We start from the raw sequence: 17,971 nt of genomic DNA, 5'->3' as shown, positions 1-17,971 counted from the left end.
GACAACGTATGGGTGAGCTGCAGCTGGGAGGTGTTGGGAAGACAGAGCTGTGCAACACCTAGGCTAGCAAGCTTCTGTCAGGTACACTGGCGGCCATTATGCAGTTGCCAGATGTTAACTGCTAGTTGTGTCAGCTTTGGTATATGGAGTACATCTTGTCATTTGCCTCAAGGAGCAAATGTAGGTTGGGCCAGCACTGCCTCTCATTCAAACAAGGTCCAGTGATAAGTAAACATCAACAGAAACAGGAAGCCAAGAACTCAGTGGTCCTTTATTCAAACAGTTGGTTGTTTTACAGCATGCTTCTCCTGCCTTAACTCAGTAGAGAGTGCTATGGAATTTACATCCATTAAAGGGGGGGGGGGTACATAGCCCTGCATTTCTTGCTCTTGTGCAAGAGGGGCAAATTGTCATGTAGAAAGCAAGTGGAGGTGAGACTGTGGTACCCATGTGCACTTCTCCCTATTGTTCTAGCATTGAGTGTCCCTACTGCTCTTCACATGGCCACCAGTGGTGTAGTGGAGCCAGGATGTATGGCATCAAATCACCATGTTTTTTTGACTTGCAGGAACAACAACATCAGTCATCACCTCTCAAAGTTTCCCTGTTCCACTGAACTTAACTACAACCTTAACAGGAGCTGGATGCAAGTGAGGTGGGGGGATTTTTTCCAATACAATAATCAAAGTAATTTGAAGTGGCTTTGCATTTAATAGTCAATTAAGATCTACTAGACAAAAGACTAACTCCTGGTGGAGGTGAAAACTGCTGGAACTGGTTTGTTAATAGGGCTCAATACAGTTTCTGACATTTCTTGGCTCTCCTTGGGGGTGTAGCTACAGAAACTGTTGTTGCCATAATCCCCTCCACATCAGCATTTGCCACTACATTCCTGATGCCCACATTCCCAATAATGACTGGTGCTAGACTCCCCCTGATCTATGATGCTAACATTTCTCCTACATCCGTGTGTAGTGTCTGTGTGTGTCTGTGTGTGTGTATCACCTTGAATAGTGTAAGATCAGGCCTTGCTAACCTTGGCTTCTCCTTTTGGCCTTGGTTACTTAAAATGGCCCTTGAACATCCAGCACAGCAGCTCATCAGGAATGCCTTAACCTGTACCAGCCATGTTCCACAGCAGTTCCATGCCAGCTCCTTGGACAGCCATTATAGGTAATTCCACCCAGTCCCAAAAGGTGAACATCCCTGGAGGGGGAGGAGGCCAAGGGAGAAAGCATCCATGGGCTACAGCATGTCTGGCTGTAATCCTGAGGACAGACCCAGGCCCAGGCCCATCAGGCTCATTCATCTTCCTGTGGCAGCTGCTGGTGCCTACTCTGATACCACAGCATGGTGGGAAGGTTTTGACAGCCTTGGTAGTGACGCTGGCGCTCCTCCTCACTGAGAGGGGGCACAGAATGGCAGGGTGCTCCTGCTAAAGTGACATTGAACAGCTGGGTTGGAACACCAGAGGCCAAGACTGCAGACCAAGGGCCCACCTGCAAGAAAGGAGAAATGACATCACTTTGGCCTACCACTTGGTGATTCCTCCTCCTCTTAATCAAAAAATAAAATAAAATGGGGATAGGGTGAGGTAGCCATATTAGTTTGCTGCAGCAAAAACAATTGAGAGGCTTAATGTGACAACTTAATGTCTAACCAGTTTTATTTGGAATAAGTTTGCTATTTTATTTGGAAGTGCACCCTACTTATTCAAATGCAAGTACATCAGGTGCATTTCATTACTTGCATTTGGTGAAATGAGCAGGGGTCTTTTTACACTCCATAATTATAGTACTATGTTTCCTCTTTAACTGCCATAGTTGTAGTTTGGTCAGAGGCACTAGAGGAGCTCCCTAGCTGAGGATCCTAAATGCCCCTCCTTGAACTGCAGATCCCAGGATTCCACAGGATGGAACCATGGCAGGTACAGTGGAACCACAGTACTATATGTGTGGTGTGAAAGGCACTAGGAATCCACAAAAGCTTATGCCAGGTAAAACTTTGTTAGTCAGCAAGAGCCTACAAAAATCGTACCATTTATGCTAGGTGTGGGCAATGGCACCAGAGGCAAAAGCCAGTCTTCTCCCTTCATCACAGTGTTCTGATGGGCCACAATGACACAAAAACAAAAGTCAAACCAAATTCCTTGCCATTTCATTTGTTTCACCTATATTTTTGTTGTCTTTTGCTCCTCCCTTTCATTGGTGTATTGCAAAGGGTAAATAAAGCCCAGTTGCTGTATTTTGATGTGTTTTTGCAGCAGTTTGGGCAATCTCTGGACAATTTCCACTCAGTTTTTTTAAAGTTTGGGAGTCCAGAGACATTGGGGGTATCTGGGAAAAGGGCACCTCTACTCCTCCCCCTCCACTCAGAGTAGGCCAGAATCCTAGTAGGGATTTACGTATACATAAATACCATAGTTACAGTGCTATGCAGTGAATCCCATCTCCATCCTCAATCATGCTGCAATTGACAAGGGCCTGTTCCCCAATGGATCAGGAAGTAGCTGATTGACAGTTTGCCCACTCCTCCCATGTGTGATCTCCAGTGCAAGGAGAAGTTGTGACAGGGACCTTGTTTCTGCCTGTGACAACAGTGATTAACTTGCAACAGAATGGAGGATATAGTGTTACAAGGACATCAGAAATAACTTTGGACAACTTTCCTTAATGAAAAACTAAGAATATTCTACATTTGTATAATTTTAGGCTCTATAAGCCTCCCATGAGCAATCTCCAGTCAGAACAGAGTTCCTGTCATGATTCTCTCTTACACTGGAGATTGCTTGCAGGAGAGGCAGGTGAGACCATCAATCAGCTGCTGCTTGACTGACAGCTGAACAGACTCCTGTTAATCACAGTGCCTGCTGCCCAGTAAACGAAGACTGGAGGACTTTCACAGTGTCTGTGTAACCCATACACAGGGATTGTGAATACAAAATAGTCACACATGTGTAACTCTACATATTTGTAACTGCCCAAGGGGATTCCAGCCAGTGTTTTACCTGCTTCAGGTACATTATCCTGGTAATCTATACAAGCATCCTGAAAGGCCAGACAACAGAGTGAGCCTGATTAAAGCAGCATTGCTAGCTTCCACCTGCTCCCAGACCTGCAGTTTCATATGAAATTTCCTTGGTTTGCTGATGCTGAGTTGTATCCAGATTATGTGTGTTGCTGAGGCTGCTTTGAAATCAATAGGAAAAGTTTGCCATGACTTATGGTATGTTCCATTGATTTCAATGGAAATGAGATAAAACGAATTTAGCTCATCTCCAGCTTGCTCAGTGTAAATGCCACACCAGTGGAATTAGTAACACTTTTCTTGGTTATTATCTGAACTTTAAAGGAACTATCCAACGTGCTGAACCTGTTCTGGGGATAAAACCCAGATCAGATTCATCCCTTAGCCAATTGTTCAAAGCCACCTTGGATCCTGTGTTAGGAGAAAGATGGGGTATAAAATTATAAATAAATAAATCTGGAATCACCAGCTGCCACTTGTTCAGACGTTGAAAACCAAACATGGAAAGAAGTATGATCAGACAATGGCTTAGTCACATCAGAAGTCAAAACACACACGATGCACCTTGAGCTTGCTGCATAATTAAGGCTGGTTTTCATCCTAATTGATCAGACAAGTATTTCTGCCCCCAGAAACAGCATGGCAGGAACCCTTTCTCAAGCCTGGCTAATCTGTCTCCCCTATTCACCAGGAACAGAACCCAGGAAACCCAGTTCATAAGGCTGCCTCAGTCTCTGAGCATAATCCCCTTTGAACTAGAAATACACCTGTTGCTTTTGCCACCTGCCAAAAAGCCATGTTAGCACAGCGGTGTCCTCCCTGATTTTGGCACCCTGGTATTTTGCTTGGAATGAATAGATACGACTAGGATTATTCAAGGAATAATAACTCATTGGAGGAATATGTGCTTTGCATAGGGATGAACCCAATTTCAATCCATAGTCTTTCCATTAAAATGACCAGAAATGACCCTTTGCATGAGAGCTGGAGAGTCATTTGTGATAAAGGGCTAGATGGGCAAATGATCTGATCATATAAATGGAGTAAAATTACTTATTTAGATTACAGCTCTCCAAACCTGCAGTTCATTTGGATTACCGCTCTCCAAATCCCTTCAGGCTGAAAGATTCAAAAATTATTCAAAAATAATTTCACCCCAAGCTCTGGATATGATAGTTTTTTGTGTGCCTGTGCTCTGCTAACCTCACCATTCTCAAAGTCCTAGTGCATGGACAATCATGGACTGAAATTTACCAAATCAGTTGTGTATGTGCATTGCCAATGCCTCTTTGAAATCATGATTTTATAGTCATACTCCCTAATTTAGGGAATATTTAGGGACCTTGAAAGTTCCTGTGAGTGACAGGGTCTTTCCTCTATCAAACGGGAAGCAGCTGGCTGACATTATCACCACCATCCCTTATGCGAGTGATCTATGGCGAGGGGGAATTGCAACAGGGAGCCTACATCTAACTGTCACACCAGGAACAGAGATGGAAATGTCAATGAGTTGCTTCCCAACTGACAAACTCCTGTCATCTGAAGTAGCTGTTGCCTGGTAAATGGGGACTGGAGAGGTTGGGCTGGAAACACTGCTTAGCTGAGTAACTAAGGTAGCTAAGTAGGTGATACAGGATTGCAGTCATGATTCTCATCTATCTGGCTTTGCTCTTCATGTCACTTACCGGCAAGATATGCTGGAGCAGACACTGATCTGGCTTCAGCCCTGCCCAGAATTCAGCAAAGGCTGACCCGCCAGTGGTGGCTCTGGTGCTACGAACCAGCACCACATTGGGATGGCGTCGTGATGCCCGTAGTTTCTTTGCCAATGGCCCCGGATAGCTCTGGTCAAGGAAGAGGAGGACCCTGCGGGCATTGCAGTTTTCCAGGTCAGCTAAAAGCTCTGTGATGGGGTACCGCTCCTTTGGATCAGCCTGTTAGTAGAAAGGTGGGTGAGTGGATAAAGCAGTTCACCAGCACCTGCCCCTTTGTCACAACCCCTCACCCCACCCTACAACTCTATAGTTCAGAGATCAAGGGAATTCCACTGCCTGGGAGTTAAAAGGAGTGGATTAAGTAAGAAAGAGCAGGCCAGGGCCAGCACCCACTGCAAAAGCCAGTCTTGCTTTCTCCCTGAAGGCACACATGAAAGAGCTGGACAGGCCTTTGAAGAGAACAGATGAGAGGAGAGGGCCGGGTCACCACCTGCAGTTCTGTCAGCATCTCTCTGTCTTCCATTCGGGCTGTCCAGGACATGCTGAGACAGGTGGGATGACCCCCCCCCCCCCAACACAGCATGCCAATTCTACATCCCACTCCCAGCAAGAGTGGCTCCATTCACTTTCCACTTTCAGCCAATGAAGCCCTGGTCAATTACAGATGGCCAAATACAAGCCTAAAATGGACAGAGGACAGAACAGAATAGCTTTCTGGAAGGGACATTGCTGCCTTATAGGCATCTTTGTAGTTTCCTCCTAAACCCAGTCTCAGATTTTCCTGCCCCTCCATGACAACTGAATTTCTGTTATGGAGTGCAGCCATGGATATTCAACAGGGAAAACAGCCCTGATAGCCACCTTGAGGAAAACTCAGTGGGAGAGCATTCTCAACCATACCTGGAAGCAGTAGGCCAACACAGCACACAAGACAGCCTTGTACTCTGCCAGAAGGTGGAAGATCAGTAGGAACAGAAGGGGAAGTAGTCACCTTACCTTGCCTAATAGCAGAACTGGCCCTGAAAATGTTCTGTGAAAACAAATGTCAGGTTCCTTTGAGCTGCAGAGATTAGGTGGCTTGTGATGTTTTGTAATGGGAATGGAAGGTGCAAAGACTGGTGCCAGGCTAGATGAAGGCAGCCCTTTATAAGGATCCTAGGGGACACCTATCCAGGCCCCAAACAGACAACCTGCCCCCCCACCCCATTTTCACCCTGACCTCACTCACAATGCCATTACGGTTGGCATCCCACAGGAGCATGGTGCCATCACTAGCTGCTGGGCTGTTGAAGTAGAGGACGAGGGAGTCGGCACAATGGAGGCTCCGGCAGAGCAAAGCTAGGTGGGAACGGATGGCCAGCTTCTCCGTGGCAGGATGCACATCACCCATCTCCACAGCCACTGCCCAGGAAAGAAGAGGGAAAGGGCTGCTGACCCTCTGCATCATGGATCTGTTACTTCCCCTCTGATTTCCCATAGCATCGATATTCTTTTTCCAACTATTTTAAAGAACCACCCATCATTATTCTGCCCTTTAGGGAAGGAAACACCCATTGTTTCCACATGAAAACATGTGCTAGGCTCTCACATTGAAAAAAAGTATTTCTGTTTGTGTCATTCAGGTTGGCCATCCTTTTTTTATTTTTATTTTTTAGAAAAGGGGGCCTCACGAGGTCATCCCCATCCCCATCAATGTTTGACTGCTTGTGCTTTCATACCCAACAGTCTATCAAGGTAGCAATGGTAACACTCTGAAATGCAAGAGCCTATGAAGAATGTTGGGACCAAGGAGGTGATGGAGGAGGGCAAAAGCTTTGGAAAACTTTCTTTTTGGACTACAACTCCCAGGATCCTCTGGCTGGGGCAAACTGGGAGTCACAGTCCAGCCTCTCCCACCTTTTCCTAGCTCTAGGGAAGTGCATGGAATAAACTCAACCAATATTGACATCCAAGGGATCCTGGTCTCTGACCACAAGTATTGATAACTAAGTCACTTTCTCAGAAAATCTAGGGCCTTTCCCCAACACCGTTGATGGGACAGCTAGCACTCTTCCACTGGTACCTGAGGCCTGCCCTTCACTGGCAAAGAAGGCCTTGATGTGCTCTTGACGGAAACCATTCCGTCGAAGCATCTGGTAGAAGAGCAGCAGGTTCTGGGCATGGTGAGGGTAGGTCACTTGCTCCTGCCAGCCACCTAAGGGGAGAAGCAATATCAGCAACCCAGGTAATTGGGGAGGGCAGGAGAGACAACCCCAGTTGAAAGGGTTCAAGAAGAAAAATAGATAGCACGTATCATTAACAATGCTGTTTTTGTACCAACTGCTGCTCTTTGTACTAACTCAAGTTTCCAAGCACTCTTCAAAGACAGCCCCATGTCAAGTGCATTACTAATCCAAATGGGATATAGCCAAGGCATGTGATACCATGCTGGGATCAGGCACCTCTAGGGATGAGTCCAGTTGGCACACCAGCTTTAAGTGTTCCAAAGCACTTCTGGCCACACAGAACCTAGGTCTCCAGGTTCAAAAAATGAGTACAGGAATGCACCCAAACTGCAGACCTAATGTAAGCCCATCTCTATTCCCTGATTTGACTTTTTACTGACCAGAGACATCTCTGTCTTGTATGGACTGAGCTTTACTACTGATGCAAAACACTAGTTTAGAACCAAAACAGCTTCCTTGGGAGTTAGATGGAAAGGAGAAAAAGAGTTGGGTGTCATCAGCATAGTGACAGAATCGAGCCCCAAACTTCTGGATAGCATCTTCCAACACTTTCAGGTAGATTTTGAACAGTATGGGGACAGAATGGAGTCTTGCAAGATCCCTCAGACCAAAGGCCAAGATATTGAACAGGAATACCCTAGCACTACCTTCTGGGCTTGGCCTTCAGGAAGGAATAGCGCCACAGTCATAGGGCTTCCAAGTCCCATCCCAGACAGACAAATAGACCAGAAGGACACCATGACTGATCAAAAGATGCTTAGAGGTCCAGCAGAACCAACAAGGCACACTTCCCCTGTCTAATTTCTGGTGTAGGTTGTCCACCAAAGTGGTCTCTGTCATAACCAGGCCAGAAACAATTTTGAAATGGATCAAGATAATCCATTTCATTCATAAATCTCTAGAGGCTAAGAGGCTATCATGTGTTGTATAATGTGTTGTGTCTGGCCCTTTTAATGAGCCAAGGAAGGCAAGGGTCTAGTTAACATGTGGTAACTCTCACTTCTCCTAAGATCCTGTCCACATTCTCTGCACAAATTAAAAAAGAATCATTTTTATTTGACAAAGAAGTATTAAGTTTACATGCCCTGGGACTAATCTTGCCTTTCAAAGATAGGCCTTTTATGCCTATGTCCAGCAAAAGAAAGCAAGAGACTCCACAGGTTGAAGCTATGATTGGATTCATTCTCTTCTAAGGCATCCCTTTGCCCTAGGGGGAAAAAAAATCTCAGACTCCCACCTTCCCCTGCCACAGATCCAGATGTAAATCAGCCCCCCCCCCCACACACCATTCCATAGGCCACACACCTGCAATCAGCACTGCATGGTCACATGTCTGATACATGCGGCATGATTTATACATAGGGAGCTGCTGACGATGGCACCGCCGGGTATTCTTGTTGAGCTCACAGTAGGCAGCTGTGGAACTGGAGCTAACCAGGGGCAGAGGCTGAGGACATGGACTGAATCCACGGAGATCTGCAAAAGGAAGGAACAAGCTGGGGCAGGGTGGGAGCAGGAGTTGTCCTTAAGATGGATGTTGGAAATAAGGAAAGCAGGGAAGGTATTTTGGGACATAGGCGTAGGTAAGTCTCCCTTATGGAGAGCTAGTATGGTGTACAAGTTTAAATGTTTGGTTATGGCTCTGGAGACCAAGGTTTGAATCTCTACTCAGCCATGGAAACCCACTGGGTGACCTTGGTCAAGTCACACTCTCAGACTCAGAGGAAGGCAAAGGCACAGTGGTGTCACTAGGAGGGTGTGGCATGTGTGGACCACACCAAGTGACACCTTAAGGAAGCAATGGGCTGTGGCATTCATCTGCTTCCCTTTAAAATGCTTTAAAAGATGGTGGGAGAGGGGTGAGGCTCAGTGGGAGGAGAAAGGAGAGGCCCCAGAGTTTTTAAAAATTCAAATGTATATGCAAATACATTTAGGTTGTGCATATTATATTGTTATTTGAAAGTATAATTTTAATTTTGCTAGTTGTTTATGTAACAACTATTAGCATTACACTCAGTGCTATATGGGAATTATGATTTATGAGTAACATTAATGCAAAAAAGCATTACTAAGGATTCTGTGTGGTGTGAAACAGGAGGAGGTCAATGGGAGGAGTGACACCATGAGTTGCTGTACCAGACACCTATCCTAGGGATGCCACTGCAAAGGCAAATCCTCTCTGAATAAATCTTGCCAAGGAAAGCCTGTGATAAGTTCACTTTAGAATTGCCATAAGTTGGAAACAACTTGAAGGCACACAATGCACACGTGTCTTTTTTTCTGGATACTGAAGAAGTTGTTATTCCCTTCCTCCCGCTGCAGTACCCAATCATATAACTATACAGCCATACAACCACACAGTGCCCAACCATACAGACCCAGAAGCCATGTGTGTCCATTCAGTACCAAATTCTAAGCAAGCAGAATCAGAGAGGCATCTGTCTACATCCCTGAAGGCAGACACAAATAATTACATCAGTGATGAGACCTCTGGAGACCCCCACAGATCTCAATACTGCTGTAATAATTTTGTATCCAGCTACAATAACATAACCAGAGACTACTCTGATCCTGCCTTTACTCCATGAAGCAGGATATGGGGCATGGAAAGAGGTCCAGAAGCAGTATGGTATGTCAAGGGGGGTTATATGGCTCAGTCTAGTGTAGGTCCACTAAGCTACACTAAGCTACACTAAGCCACACAGGATTGCAGCCAATGTGTGGGCTGAGGTAGGGACAAAGACAGATTCAGGACAATGAATTCTGATACATTCCCTGCATACAAACACTTATCCTGCAAGGCTCACCCAGAGTCTGCAAAAGTTATTTTCCCATGTTCTGGGCTCTCTCTGAACACATATTCTGTGTTGTTCCACTACCTATTTGCCAACCTTTTGACATCCCAAACCCATCTGTAAAGTGGAAACAGTCCCCCACTTACAATCTTAGCATAGTAAGGCTTCCAAATTCATTTAATGTTCAAGGTCAGGAAGATTCAGGTTTCCTCCCTGCAGCCACGTTTTCCCCAGCAGCCCTTTAGAAGGAAGTTCTTATGAGATATGGCTCATATTAGCAGAGACAGCAGGTTTACTAAGAAGAGGGAATGCTAGATGGATACTTTCCACTCTCCATCCCTCATGATTACTAGGATGCTTCCCTCTGAATACTAATCCAAATACCTACCCATGCAGTGCAACTTCTGCAGGTGTTTGGGGTCATGGGCTGCCACCACTGTGGGTAGAAAGTGGATTTCACAGAGCCCAACCGGGGCCTCCTCCCTGCGAACACGCTCTGATGACCGCTGGCTTCGTCCCTTGCTATGTCCTGGCCTGCGCTTCAGCTGGTTCTCACAATGGTTCCTCTGAGCAGGGGTCAAGCACTCATAGCTGCCTGCAGGAAAATCATGAGCACATTTGAAATAAAAACCCCACAGAAGCTCCAAAGGGGCTTTTCTGTTAAAGAAAAAAACAAAAACAAAATCCATACCAGCTGGCTATTTCAATGGTACTTGAACTAGGTGGACAAACGGTGCTATTCTCTCAATTGAAAAAAATAACCAAAGTACGACCACTGCCTGGACTGGTTAGAGGAATGTGGGAGTTACAGTCAAACATTTTAATTTTTTAAAGCTCCAAAAAAGACCGTTCAGGGCATTCTGTTAGCTCCTCCAAACTCCAAGCTTCCTTCACAGCAAAGCAATAAAGGATCAAACTTGAGTGCCATACATGATATCCCATTGGCTGTGTCTAAAAAATACCAAAAGCCAGTTAAAGATGGGGGTAACATTAGGCCAGCTATACATATACACAATAGTGATGTGGGTACAGTGGTGTGGCCTACACCAGGTGACACTGCAGAAGGGAGTGTACACCCAATGGGGCAATGCACCCTGTGGGACTAGAACAGCTGCTGGGCGATCAAGAAAAGGTGTCACCTCCCTTTCTAACTTGCTCAGTAGCTGATCAAGATCCTGACCAAGCTGACAAAGGCCTCAAGACTGCCCCCCAGTAGTGGCTGCTGCTGCGGGAGTGGGGGGCAATGCCTTCCATTTAGGGTCTGGCATGGCTGTTCGCCCAAGCAGCCACACCAGATTCTAAACAGAAGGCACTGTACCCACTCACCCCTCAGCAGTGGTCTGGCCAAGTGGCAGCCAGCCAGCTGGGGAGCAGGTGAGGGAGACAATGGGAGGAAAGGGCAGGATGCTGCCCCCTCCCCTTCCACACTAAGTGACACCAATCACACTAATAATAATAATAATAATAATAATAATAATTTGTTTTATTTATATACCACTATTCCAAAGATCATAGCGGTGAACAGCAAGTAAGCTAATTAGCAAGTAAGCTAATTTGCCCCCAACAGTCTGGGTACTCATTTTAGCGACCTCGGAAGGATGCAAGCCTGAGTCGAGCTTGGGCCCTTTTGCTGGTCTTGAACTCGCAACCTTGTGGTTTCGAGTGAATGGCTGCAGTACAAGCATTTAACCACTGCGCCACCAGGGCTCCTGTACACCACTGATACATAAATGAAATAAAGAAATAAAAACCAAAGTTGGAATTCACTAGGGCAGTTATGAATGCATAATCTAGAGTTATTCATTCATGACTGGTTTGCTTCATAATCCCTACATATTCAGTAGTTTAGGGAATATATAAGGACCATGAAAGTCCCCACTCACCAGGGAGCAGCTACTGTGAGTGAACAGGGTCAGTTCCCTTGTTGATTGGGAAGCAAGTGACTGGTGTTTTCACACACGCACCATGGCAAGCTATCTCTGCTGTGAAGGGAAACCGATTGCTCACACAATAGGAAATGTAAGTCAGCTGCCTCCTGACTAACAGGAGAAAAAATCCCTGTCACTCGTAATGGCTGCTGTCCCCCAGATTGCAGGAATTTAAGGTGGTTACATAGCTAAATAGGTGTTACAGATTGGGACAGCACTCTTTCTCTCTCTTGAGCAATTTATTGCTGGAAGCAATAAATAATCATCAGTATCTGGCAAGAGTTTGGGAGGAAGTCAAGATGAAGAGGAAACGAATGAATGGGAAAGGATGCTAAAGGATGCGGGCTGCCCTCTTTTCATATCTCAAAGCTTTACAGGAAGAGATTGAGCTATAAACCTGAGAAATCTAACCCTTACAAAGCACCAACCTCCACATAATCCACACCCCTCTCCTTAACTACCACCTTTTGCACTACAGAATTATACTGTAGTGCTGTAATTCAACTTTAACTGTCATGGCTGGGTCCTATAGGCTCCCACGATTTGCAGTTTGATCATAGACACCAGAGGAGCTCCCTGGCTGAGCATTTCACATGGCTGTCCCTCAGCTGCCAGTCCTGAGATTCCATAGGATGAAACCATGGCAGGTGAAGTGGAATCATGGCACTATAACTGGGTGGTATAAAATGGTCTCAGAGCAAAGAACAGAGCAGAGAACAAGAATAGTTTCTAAAGAGTCGAAGGCTTCCATGGCCAGCATTCATAGTTTTTTGTGGGTTTTTCGGGCTATGTGGCCATGTTCTAGAAGAGTTTCTTCCTGATGTTTCTCCAGCATCTGGGGCTGGCATCTTCAGAAGAACATGGCCACATAGCCTGAAAAACCCACAAAAAACTATAGTTTCTAAGGAACTATGGCTAGTCCTAGCCATTCCTTTTGGGCCCTAAAAGTCTGCAAATGGAAGGACTTTGGCATTGTGCAGTTTTAAAGCGGTTAATGAGGTTCAGCAGTGAGCCTATCATCCTCACTTCTACAGTCAGTATTGGACAGGATCCTTTAACCCAGGAGAAAGCAGAATGTAGCCCCGCAGATGTTGTTGGGCTGCAACTCCCACCGTCCCCTACCATTGGCTGTGGATGAAAATTTTAATCCACCCAAATCTAGAGTGGCCCACTTTCCCACCCCTTCCTAAGCACTTCTGTCTCCTGGGGCATTCTTCACCCTTAGAAGTTACTAGCCAGTAATTTTATGCCTGATCTCTCTCCTAATATTTTCTGTTTACACAATATTTGCAGCCTCATGTTGAGTATTGCCTTCAGCTGAGTACTTGGGTTAAGCTGCAAGCAATGGGATGCTGCATTTGAGATGACCTGAATGCTTCTCAATAACATGTCCTCCCAATGCAAAGGGATCTTGTAGCACCTTTGCAACAGTTCACTCCATGTATCTGAGGAAGTAGATCAAGTCTATGAAAGCTTATGCTACAACTTCTTTTGCACAATTAGTCTCTAAGGTACTACAAGATCCCCCTGCACACTGACATTCCAGTCTAACACTGCTCTGTCTCTGAATGTCCTTCTGATATTTCTATGGTGCATTTTGCTCAACAGCCAATGGCTGTATTGGAAGCCAAGCCAACGCAACCTCGAGGGCACATTGGAGGATGGCCTTCATGGACTCGATCTCATAGAATCCTACAGTTGGAAGAGACCACAAGGGCCATCCATTCCAACCCTCAGCCAAAACGCAGGAAGACACAGTCAGGCTGGATAATGCAAAAGAACTTCCAACTGAAGAATGTCCCGGGGTCAGAAGTGTTAAAGCAGAAGTGGACAAAGTGGATCACTCCAGACCTAGTTGGGCTAAAATTGTCATCCACAGCCAATGGTGGGGGAGGATGGGAGCTGCAGTCCAACAACATCTGGGGGATCACATTCTGCCCTCTCCTGGGTTAAGGAATGCTGTGCAACACAACTGACTCTAGGAGTGAGGGGGGTTAGGCTCAGTGCTGAAACTCAATAGCTGCTCTAATACTGGAGTTTATCAGAGAAGGGAAATTGGAAGTATAATCCAATGGCAATCCGGACGCAATCATGGGTTTTATGCCGCCAGGCTTTCTCACACTGACACAGGGGCTGTATGAGGTTATATATAGGAGGTTTTGTTTTTAAAACTTTGTAATTTTAATGTGTCATATTGTTTTAACTTGGACCGTTTTAAATCTTGTTGGCCGTCTTGAGACCCTGTACTGGGAGTAAGGTGGGAAACAAACAGAAAAGATAAATAATAATAATAATAATAATCCTGGTAGAATTGAAAGATACAGCCGTGTTAGTCTGTAGAATCAATATGTATAGGGATCTTGTAGCACCTTTGGGACTCACTGAAAGAAAGAAGTTGGTAGCATGAGCGCTTTCCTAGACTTAAATCTACTGCCTGAGATGCATTTGGTGCAGTGGAAGATGCATCTGAGGAAATAGACTTTAGTGTATGAAAGTTCATGCTGGCAACTTCTCTCTTTTAGTGAGTCTCAAAGGTGCTACAAGATCTCTTCATATACTGAAAAAGAATAATTGGCAGCATGAGCTTTTGTAGACTTCAATTTACTTCCTCAGATCCATTCCTTAAATGCATCTGGGGAGGTAGATTTAAGTCTAGGAAGGCTCATGCTGCCAAGCTCTTTCTTTCAGTGAGTCTCAAAGGAGCTACAAGATCTCTCCGCAGACTGATTCTAGGACTGACATGGCTATATCTTTGAAGTCTTTCTTTCAATGAATCTCAAAGGTGCCAGAAGATCTCACAACAACAACAATAACAACAGTAGTAGTACTCCTTCGCCAAAAGCATCTGAGGAAGTAGACTGAATTTTATAGGAAAGCTCTCATGCTGCCAACTTCTTTCTTTCAGTGAGTCTCAAAGGTGCCACAAGCTGTCTCCATGTACTGAAAGGAAGAGGTTGGCAGCAGGAGGGCTTTTGTAGACTTGAGGCTGTTTCCTCAGATGCATTTCTTCCCCTGCCTTCCTCAAATGCACCTGAGGAAGTGGAGCAGACTCTCTCATGCTCCTTTCTTCCCGTGAGTCTCAGAGGGGCGACAGACAGGCTCTCTCTCTGTATTGCAAGGGAGGCCTTGGCAGCAGGGGAGCCCGGGGCCTTTCCTGGAGGGAGAGCCGTCGGGGAGCCGCTCACTCACCCAGGTAGAGCCGGTGTCGGCTGCGGCACCTTCGGGGGCTGACGTTGAAGTCGACGTAGAAGAGGAGCAGCGGGTGCCCGAAGCTGGCGCCGGGGCTGGGGTCCAGCACCAGGATGGCGTCCCGCCCCGACGGAGCCCCCGACCAGGAGGAGGAGGAGGAGGAGGAGGGAGGGCCGGGCCCCGCTGCCCCTCCGCTGCTCTGGTTCCTGCTGTGGGCCAAGGAGAAAGGCTCTCCGGCTCCCGCTCCGTCTCCCCATCCGTCGGGCAGCAGGGCCCGGACCTTCTGCCCCGGGAGGCGGGCGGGTTCCGAGACGTAGACGGCGGCGGGGCCGGGGCCGGGGCCCTGCGGGGCGAGGCTGGCCAGGCGCCGGCACTGCTCCCGGGGAAGCAGCCCCCCGCGCTCCGGGCACCGCGCCCCCGAGGCCGCCTGCCGCAGCGCCCCCCAGGCCCAGCGGGAGACCCGGCTCTCCGAGAAGAAGAGCCGCCCCGACGGGGGCCCCGCAGCAGCAGCAGCAGCAGCAGCAGGAGCGGGGGACGGGGCAGCCCACCAGCAGGGAAGGCACGCCGACAGCAAGGCCAACAGCAGCGGCAGCAGCAGCAGCAGCGGCGTCGGAGGGGCCATGATGGGGACACGGGAGATGCCCCGGCGCCTCGCTCTCTCTCTCTCTGTCTCTCTCCGCGGAGATGGACCCCGGGCTCAGCCCGCCCCCAAAAGAGCGGAAAGGAGGAGGAGGAGGAGGGGGCGCGTCCCTCCCCGTCCCACCACCTCTCTCTCTCTCTCTCTCTCTCTCTCGGTCTTCTGGCACCTTTGAGACTTAACTGAAAGAAAGAATTATATAGCCCTGTTAGTCTATAGAATCAGTATGTATTGTATAAAGAGATCTTGGAATCATAGAATCATGGAGATGGAAGAGACCGCAAGCGCCACCCAACTGAAGCCCCTTCTGCCATGCAGGAACTCCCAGTCAAAGCATCCCCACTGACAGATGGCCATCCAGCCTCTGTTTAAAGACTTCTAAGAAGGGGGACTTTTCAAAGCAGTGTGTTCCCCTGTCGAACAGCCCTCACTGTCGGGAAGTTCCTCCTAATGTTGAGGTGGAATCTCTTTTCCTGCAGCTTGCATCCATTGCTCCGGGTCCTAGTCTCTGGAGCAGCAGAAAACAAGCTTGCTCCCTCCTCAATATGACATCCCTTCAAGTATTTAAACAGGGCTATCATATCACCTCTTAACCTTCTCTTCTCCAGGCTAAGCATCCCCAGCTCCCTGAGTCTTTCCTCAGAGGACATCTTTGAAACTCACTGAGAGAAAGAAGTTGACGGCATGAGAGCTTTCCTATAGACTTCAGTCTGCTTCCTCAGATGCATCATATTATACATAGGAGTAGTAATTCATACTGTGACACTCTCCCAAGATGCAGGTTGTGCTTTGGGTAAACTGGATTCAGCCTCAAGACTGACTGCCTAGGCTTTTACAATGGCAAGCGGTGTATTTGCACTATTAAAACTTGTGCCCCAATGGCACCCATATCTCACCTTGCTCCAGGGACAAATGCTTTGCTTACATCTTATTTAGATAGTTCCAGCCTTCTTTATATGAGTCTCTCTTTGGAAGATACTGAGGAATTTCAGCCGGCCCAGAGAGCTGCAGCCAATGCCTCGACTGGAGCTGATGGCAGGGAAAACCCAGCTTCCTTTGGACAAGACTTCCGCTGGCTACTGGCCTTTTCCAGGCAACATTCAAAATGCATCTTATGAGCCCTATATAGCTTGGATGTATGTAGCTTGTGTGAAGGGCGATGTTCACCCAGTGAAGCCAGTCTTTAGATCCATCTACTTGGACTGTAGTTTGCAAAGGCGTATTCTGAAATAAACCAGTCATTTTCAAAGATGCCACAAAACTACTTTTTCCCTTTAATACTGAAATTAACATGGCTACTTGTTTGAAAATCTCTCACCTAATCATCTTCAAAGTGCTAGTTGTGAGGATATCGACTGTAGCAAGCCAAAGCCGACCTAGGGCAGCATTTTGGTGCCAAAGTGGCCAGCCAGGTGCCCAAAGAAGGCCAGCAGGCAGAACATAAGGGCAAGAGCAGCCTTCAACTCTAGAGGAGACAGATGTCAGGAGGATGGAAGCGGTATCTGACATCCCTGGAGCTTTGGAGGCAAAACAGAATAAGATATTTAAAACATTTCAGGTAATCTGCTTTTTTCAAAAAGCACCATTGTCTCTTGATCTCACACACAGCATTAGCCTTGCTCTCATGGCCTTCTAGAGGTTGCTATATTTAGCATGCTGAGCCCCTTCAGCAGTATAGGCAAACGCATGACACCAAGGTCTGGGAACTTGTGGCTCTCCAGATGTTTCTTGACTGCACCTCCCATCATCTCTCGCCACTGCCTCTGGTGGCCACAACTGATGGAAGGTGCAATTCAGTATTATCTGGAGCAATACACTTTCTATCCACCCTTTGATAAGACAGTTCATGTCTTTCCCCTACTTCTCACCACACCGTTATACTGGAATGCCCCTTGCAGGGATTGCCATCTGCATCATCTGTTAAAACAATTTTAAGGCCTCAAAAATTGTAGGAAAAGGGAAAGGCCCCCTCTCTCCATGTCCATATAACCTCACTATGTTTCCCCTACCTCTCTATGCATGGACTGTGCACTTTGTGTTTTGATGGCATTTTTAAAGCCTTGCATTACCTGGAGAATTCTTGTAACAGCCTGAACGACAGTGGATTATATTATACCCACGGCAAGAAGTATTTTAAAGAACTCATGAGAATGCAAATTAATGCAGTAGAGACAGTGTCACAACGGAAAAAGCCTCTGTTTTATTTTGTATGTTGTAGTTATGCTTTAAATATATGATAGAATGAATTTTAAACTTTTAAAAAGTACAGCTGGCCCTCCTTATCCACATATTTTTTCTCTCCATGGAGTCAAACATCCATGGCTTGAAAATATTCCAAAAATTATAAATTCCAAATAACAAATCTTGATTTTCCATTTTATATAAGGGACACCATTGTATTTAATGGGACTTGAGCATCCACTGATTTTGTTATCCATGGGGCGTCCTGAACCAA

General features: G+C 46.6%; 1 protein-coding gene across 1 annotated transcript; it reads right to left on the bottom strand.

Annotated features, from left to right (window-relative positions):
• Positions 1-251: 251 nt before the first annotated feature.
• On the bottom strand, positions 252-15,501 carry LOC149314060 (uncharacterized). The gene is made up of 7 exons (XM_089523056.1): positions 14,880-15,501; positions 10,151-10,357; positions 8,273-8,443; positions 6,805-6,936; positions 5,971-6,143; positions 4,713-4,961; positions 252-1,499 (listed from the first exon to the last, which is right to left on the bottom strand). Exons 1-7 carry the CDS (start codon positions 15,499-15,501, stop codon positions 1,302-1,304), a joined length of 1,752 nt encoding a protein of 583 aa, XP_089379182.1. The 3' UTR covers positions 252-1,301.
• Positions 15,502-17,971: the final 2,470 nt, after the last annotated feature.

Source organism: Sceloporus occidentalis, unplaced genomic scaffold (assembly GCF_023333645.1).
Source record: "Sceloporus occidentalis isolate IW3139 unplaced genomic scaffold, rSceOcc1.0.p SCAF_4, whole genome shotgun sequence".
Classification (NCBI taxonomy): domain Eukaryota; kingdom Metazoa; phylum Chordata; class Lepidosauria; order Squamata; family Phrynosomatidae; genus Sceloporus; species Sceloporus occidentalis.
Note: the sequence above shows the minus strand (reverse complement) of the source record. Positions and strands in the feature narration are given on the sequence as shown.